Source organism: Trichechus manatus, unplaced genomic scaffold, assembly GCF_000243295.1.
Source record: "Trichechus manatus latirostris isolate Lorelei unplaced genomic scaffold, TriManLat1.0 scaffold00008, whole genome shotgun sequence".
Lineage (NCBI taxonomy): Eukaryota > Metazoa > Chordata > Mammalia > Sirenia > Trichechidae > Trichechus > Trichechus manatus.
This window is the reverse complement of record NW_004443944.1, coordinates 33,064,483-33,071,518: the sequence shown is the minus strand read 5'-3', so window position 1 is coordinate 33,071,518 and position 7,036 is coordinate 33,064,483. Positions and strand designations below refer to the sequence as shown.

The window sequence follows — 7,036 nt, the reverse complement described above, 5'->3', positions numbered from 1 at the left end:
CAGGCGGCCAACGCGCGGGAGCGGGACCGCACGCAGAGCGTGAACACCGCCTTCACGGCGCTGCGCACCCTCATCCCCACGGAGCCAGTGGACCGCAAGCTGTCCAAGATCGAGACGCTGCGCCTGGCGTCCAGCTACATCGCGCACCTGGCCAATGTGCTGCTGCTGGGCGACGCGGCCGACGACGGACAACCGTGTTTCCGTGCCGCAGGTAGTGCCAAGAGCACGGTCTCTACCGCCGCCGACGGCAGCCGCCAGCCTCGCTCCATCTGCACCTTCTGCCTCAGCAACCAGCGCAAGGGGGTGAGTCCGCGGCGTCCTGTTACGGCGGTCTCAGGGTTGAGGGCTGGCGGGGGACAGGGCCTCTCGAGGGGCAAAAGAGGGCAGAGACCCCCGTAAAGCGAAGGGGAAGCGGCGTGGAGTTAGTGGAGGTGCAGCTCCCCGGACCCCAGTCTTGGTGTGGAACAGGACCACTCGCTTAGTGTTCCCCAAACCGAAGGGGTGCAGGGAAGCACGGAGGAGTGGCACGGCTTAGTGGATGGAGATTGCTGGGACGTCCCCCTTCTGGGATGAGAGCCTAAGGAAATAATAACAAAAGCCATCCTTTATTGAGCTCTTACTATATGCTTGGTGCTGTCCTTGTCCTCTCTTTCACCTTCTCAAGAACCTCGCCAGGCAGGAAGTTCTTCTCGTTTTATCACTGTTGAGGTTATCACTGTTGAGGCTGGAAAGTCGGAATCCCACGCCCACATTTACTCAGCTGGGAAGCCCGGCACAGGCTATGGCTTGGCTGGGTACATGTTGCCCCGAGCTACCCCCACCTTGAATTGATTGTCCCTATCCTAAGACCTAACCCAAGGGCAGGCGACTGAGAATAAAAGGGGACATACACCCCCAACTAAGAGCTTGAGCTCACCAGCTGATGAGCAGTAGAAGAAGGGGGTCACCTGAGTATATCCAGCCCCAAAAGGGATAGAGTATTGGGGGGCACTGTTGGGTCGCTGAGCAGACCTGGAGTTAAGCTTCTGTCAGGTGTCCTAGGTAAGCATGTAAGTCGGCCTGGCAGAGGGTGGATGGGGCTGGGTAGCATCATACGCTGACCTCAAGGTCAGCTGCAAGCTGGTCCTCTTCTTCCCAGCCCCAGGGAACCTGCTTCATCCTCAGCCTCTCCCTGTGCCTGACCTGGGCTTTTCCTATCGTGAGGAAGCCTGTTTGTGTGACAACTTTGAATTCCAGCAGCTGCCATTTAATCTGAGGAAACGAAGACTGAGCGAGTCCTGACTGGCCCACAGCCTTTCTCCTACCTAGTCAAAGGACGTGGGCGATTGGAGGGAGGCCCTCCAACTCCCCAGTCTTTGGTTATCATGGCTGACCTACGTCCCCTCTCCACCATGCCATGTGGTGACCTCTGTGTCCTGGCCTCAGACCACCCCCTACTGGCTCATCAAACTCCCCAGCCTGGCCTCTCACCCCCATGGCTGCCTCGTTTCCGTAAATCAGTTTCCATAGACTCAGACTTGTACCCTCTCTCAGGGTGCTGCCGTTCCCAGCTGTGGACCCCAGTCAGTGCCCAGCCTGGGGTGTGAAGGGCTAACTCAGCCTGCGGTGATACACCTTGACTACCTTTCACCCATTCATTCAGGTCACTGAGAACACACCTAGAGAAGCAGATTGTAGGTGCCCGCCCACCACAGTCAGGAACTCACAGCACCCTGGCAGGACTCGGGCAGGGAGATGTAGACAAGCATGCTGTGGTGTGACAAGCGAGGAGGGGGAGGAGGGGCACAAAGGGACTAATGAGCCCAGAGGAAGCCCCTCGACTTGAGGTGAGGGCTGACAAGGTCTCTGTGCTACGTTCCTCAAGGATGCTTAGGAACAGAGGTAGGCAGAAGGGTAGGGAAAGGTGTTCGATGAGTGGAGCACAGCAAGAGCCAGGTCAGAAAGCCTGACCTAGAGAAGGAAATGGGAAGAAGTTGAAGGTGGCGGGAGCACAGAGAGGGAGGCAGAGACTGGCCCGTGAGGACCGTCGCAGCAGTCTCTGAGGTCTGATCATCTGCGCTAAGCGTGCTGCATGCATCGTTATTATTAAATTTCCCTCCACACAAGGGAAGGAGCAGTGGTGGTTATCTCTACCTTCTTAGAGTCGTTGGCACTGGTCCACAGACACACAGTTGGGGATGGAGTCAGGATTCGAACTCAGGCCTGCCTGAGTGGGAAGTGGGAAAGGTTGATGTGGGAGGGCCAGGAGGAGAAGGTGTGTCTGCCATATGCCCATGACCACAGAAAGTAGGCTGAGGGACTTCTCTGCAGGCTTCAGGCTGTCCCATAGCTCACAGGGTCTTGCCTGGGCCTGGCTGCCCTCCCTGGGATCTGTCTGTGAGACTAAGAGCCCATCAACATTTGGCTGCAGAAGGCATGTTCTCAACCCCACAGTCTCCTCTGGGAGCAGGCTAATGGGGCAATCCTGGCTAGCTCTGGCCCCTTGAAGGCTCAGCTGGAAGAAAACTGGTTGTCTTAGGGAGCCCTGAGTGGGCACTGAGCTTTGGGGTCCATAGAGCTCCAAGTGCCCAGACCCTATCCCCTCAGCATGAGCTACCACCTCCCTCCCATTCTGGTTGGTCTGGAGTTGAGGTTACCTTAGAAACTGTCCCCTGTAGCATCTTCCAGTTTAAGTAAACAAAAAAAAAAGAAAAACAACCCATTGCCATCAAGTTCAGTCCAACTCATAGCAACCCTATTGGACAGAGTAGAACTGCCCCATAGGGTTTCCAAGGAGTGGCTGGTGGATTTGAACCGAACGCTTAACCACTGCACCACCAGGACTCCTCCAGTTTATGTAGGGGTTAGATATGGCACCCTGTGGTAGAACTAGCAAGCAGGAAAAGGAAAGGGGGCTCTTGTTTCTACCCTGTTTCCCCTTTATCTCCTGGAGGTGGAGGTTGGATAGGGTCATCTTGTAAGGCCTTCCCTGGTTGGTGTACTCAGCTCGGAGTGCAGAGGTGGTACAGAAAAATGGGTTGGGTGAGGAGGCGCCATTACCAGATGATGTTAATAATAACGTGAACATTGATTGAACACTCCCATAAATGAAGAACTGAGGTTCGGGGAGATGAGCGAGCCCAGCGTTCTCATGGAACCCGGGTCTCCAGATGACCTGCAGACTTGGAGTGGAGGTAACTCTCTCTGTCCCTGAGGACTTAGAGTGAAGGGGTGAGAGGCTGGTGTTCTGTTCCCTCACCTCAACAGTACACCCCCCTCCTGCCCCATCCGCCTTGCTCAGCCCCTTCTGCAAGAATTTGTCTGAGAAGCCCAAGCCCCAGGGTCTGCTGGGACCATGTCCGCAGCCCTCAAAATAGCCCTGCCTGTGAATGAACATGCTGTCCCAGGGTGAGAGAGCCTCGAGGGAGGCTGGGCTTGCATCTGGATGGATTGCCCCAACCTGGGCCCTGGAGTGGAGAGGGGCAGAGGGCAGGGTGCAGAACTCCCAGATGGTCAGCTTTTTCACTAGACGGGCTGAGAAAGATGCCTGTTCCATCATTTCCTAGCCAGGCTCTGGGGGAAGGGGAGAGGCTTAACAGTGGGACTGAGACACCATCATGTCCTGGAAACAGGACAGATTGTTAGACAACATGGATTTCCAGCCCAACTCTTTTACCAACGGGCAGGGTGCCCCTGGGCCCCTCTCTCAGCTGCCCGAGGCCTCTCTACAGGGGATGCTCTAGATTCTCTAGCCTCTCTGGTTTATCGTGACGATGAAACCCACGTGTCAAACCTCAGAATATGTCTGGGCAGGCTGCTAGAGCCTGCTTCCCTGCAGGGTTAGGGGCTGGTGACTTCAGGGGCTGCCATCATTAGCTCGTCTTCCAGTGAGCACCACTCAGTCAAGCAGCATTGATTGGCACCTGCTGCATGCCAGGCCCTGGACTGGGGCTGGGGCCACCGAATGAAGAACTCCATTTTCCTGCTACCCTACGAGTTCCCAGCCTGATGAGGGACAAAGGAGAGACCCCACCTTCCCCTTCTGGGTTTATCCCCGTGGAATGTCTTCAGAAAGGCGGGAAGTGCTAGGTGATGGCAGGAATAGAGATACGTTTCAAGGGAGATGAGAATGGAGGAAGTATTCCTGTCAGAATGAACACCCTGGGTGAAGGCGAAGAGGCCAGAATCACAGTCCGCTTTTGAAGGTCGATGAGTAAACCCCTGGGTGTAAGGTCAGGCAGTGTGGATTCCTGTCCTTTAACATAAAATGTTATGCCTTAAAATGTATTGAAATAAAAAAAAAAAAAGCAACAAATCACATAGGGAAGAAATGAAAAAAGTATATAAAGTAAAAAAGCTTCCCCCGCACCCTGTCTCTCAGTCATTGATTTCCCCTCCTCTGAGGAAACCTGGTAGCAATTCCCTGTGTACTCTCCTTTCTAGAAGTCTCAGCGCACAGAAGCATTCACTCAATTCTGCACCTTGCTTTTGTCCTTCAGTGATGTTATCTCAGCAGTCATTCCCTATCAGTCCAGAAAGAGTTTCCTCTGCTCACTGCTGCAGAAAACTTTATTATGTGCTTGAGTGGTGATTTATTTATCAAGCCCCTATTGCTGGTCACAGAGTTTAGTTCTGGTGTTCCCTGTGACCTGATCAAACCTCCCAACACCTCTTTCTCCCCTCCCGCAGGGTGGCCGTCGTGACATGGGGGGCAGCTGCTTGAAGGTGAGGGGCATGGCCCCACTTCGAGTGCCACGGAGATGAGCCTGGGTCCCTGCAGCATTTGCTCCAAGCAAGACCCCAGAGAAGAAGGCCAGAAGCCAGCATTGGCTGGGCGGGGGGAAGACCCCAGGAGCCAAACCCACTCCTCTTTTGTGTAGGGATCAGGGAACAATGGCCTGGGCCTTGACCCTCTGAGAAGGTCCCTGGGACATCCGATCCTGCCCTGGAGAGCTATGAGGACTCATCCAGAGGAGCCCAGCCCCAGCTGATCAGAGACAAGGCAGAACTTTTGGAAAAACAAAGACTATTGGTGACAGAGGATGTGTGCATGGCTGTGCGTGTGTGTGTGTGCGCGCGTGTGTGTGCGTGAGAGAGTTGGTGGGTTTAAAATAAAGATATTTTTAAATAAAAGACGTTCCCAACTGAGGAAAGGAGGGGCCTGGGGGCCTTGGGGATCAGACGTGGCCCCTCTCCCGAACCTAGGGAGAGGCACAGTGTCACAGGTGCTGCTCTGCACCCTAGAGAGGGTGGGGCTGGGAGAGGTGGCAGCACTCCCCATCTCTGGAGGTAGAGACAGTCAGACTTTGCTCACAGTCCCTCACTTATCAAATGTTCTTGAACAACGGCTGGGTATCTAACGTGGTTGCTAAAAGAATCTTAATTTTATTTATTTTTGAATAAGGAATGTATTTATGCACATGGTTCAAAATGCAAAAGGTACAAGAATATAAAGGGTGAAAAATCACTGGCCCACTCGTCCTCCAGCCTCGTCTCCTGTGACTAATCAAAGACGGAGACACACACAAATGGTAGCACACTGCACACACTTTCTGCCCTTTGCTGTTTTTACCCCTTAGTATAGCTTGACTGTCTACCCAAATCAGTACAGAAAGGCTCTCCTCATTTCTTTAGTGGCTGCTTATTCTTCCACGTTTTGAATGTGCCACGCTTGACCCATCCCCGGTAATGGGCATTTAGGTTGTTTCCAGCCTTTTGCTATCACAAAAGTTGCACAGACATTCAGTTTTCCACACGTGCAAGTGAGTTTATGCCAAAGGGTTGTTTTAGCCGCCTGTTGAGCACCTCCTGTGAGCTCCGTACGTGCGCTGCATCAGTGGCTGCGTACGCTCAGCCTGCAGGAGAGCATCCTTACCTGTTTCAGCTGAGATGGTTTGGAGGACTGACAGCACCCAAAGGCATGTGGCTGGCACATGGCAGGACAATGGTTGATCTGAAGTCTCTCTGCCTTCAAAGCCCAAAGCAAACTCCTTCCTCTGCCCTGGAGGTGCCAAGATGAAGTCCCCGCCCGGATTATACTCCCAGCAGCCCTGGGAGGTGGCGGGGGTCGGGGGGAGGCAGTGTTTCTGCCATGTTACAGATTCAGCCAGGATTGTGATGGGACAGCCTGTCAGTCGGTGGAGCCTGGCATTCTTGGCTCTTGCTAGCTGGGGCTGTGTCTCTGTGAGGTCAGGACCTGAGAAGTTCAGAAGGGAAGGAAGGCAGGGAGAGGGGCCACACAACCCTCCTTTGCTCACCAGGATGTGTTCATATGCCTACTTGAAAATGTACTTATTTAACACTTTTATTTAGTATTTACTGACTGAAGTCTGACTCCAGAGTCCAGGTGGAGTCCTCTGCTCTGCCACCTCACTGCATTTGACCCTGCAACGGAGCCTGAAGTGGGGCTGCCCATTTTGCAGACCAACAGATTACCAAGCACCCTCTGTAAGCCAGGCACTGCGCCAAACACTGATGGGGTGAACAGGGCCCGCCCAGTCTGCCTGGCACACAAAAACCAATAGGGGGTCACCAGAAGCACCAGTGCAGGTTGAAGTGGGCGAGGAAGCCACCCGCTTAGCCCCTTTGGTATGAGGAGGAAGGAGGGCTCGAGGGACCAGGGTTCCGCCCAGGAGAGCATTCCAAGCGCTCTCTACCTCACTTCCCCTGTGTTCCAGGACACTGGCCTTGCCTATCCTGTGTCCCAGCACAGCCGTGGTTGCCTGCTCGGGAGCTAATTAGGAAAGCACATTGCACTCCCAGCGCCTACCCTGTCCAGGTACGAACTGCCCCTGGCAAAGGCGCAGGAAAAGGACTGTGGTCTCATCAATGGCAGGAAACCTGGGTGTGGGGACAGAGCAAACACTTGGGTGCTCTGAGCTGGAGGCCCACTTCTGCCACCAGATTTACTGGGTGACCCGTGAGAAGTTGCTTGATCCCTCTGGGCCTCCCTGGCCCAATCTCTATCCAGCAAGTGCTGCTGGGACAGAATGATAATTATTTGTTTTGTTTTTGCTAAATCATTTTTAATAGACCCTTGATACACCAGGCAAATAAG

At 54.0% G+C, this 7,036-nt stretch overlaps 1 protein-coding gene across 1 annotated transcript in view; it reads left to right on the top strand.

The window, feature by feature from the left end:
* Positions 1-4,774, top strand: part of TCF15 (transcription factor 15) — a 5,040-nt gene extending 266 nt beyond the window's left edge. The window contains 2 exon segments of the mRNA XM_023742173.1: positions 1-303; positions 4,669-4,774. The exon segment at positions 1-303 is cut by the window's left edge and continues 72 nt beyond it. Coding sequence (XP_023597941.1) covers positions 1-303; positions 4,669-4,743 — 378 coding nt within the window. The 3' untranslated portion in view covers positions 4,744-4,774.
* Positions 4,775-7,036: the final 2,262 nt, after the last annotated feature.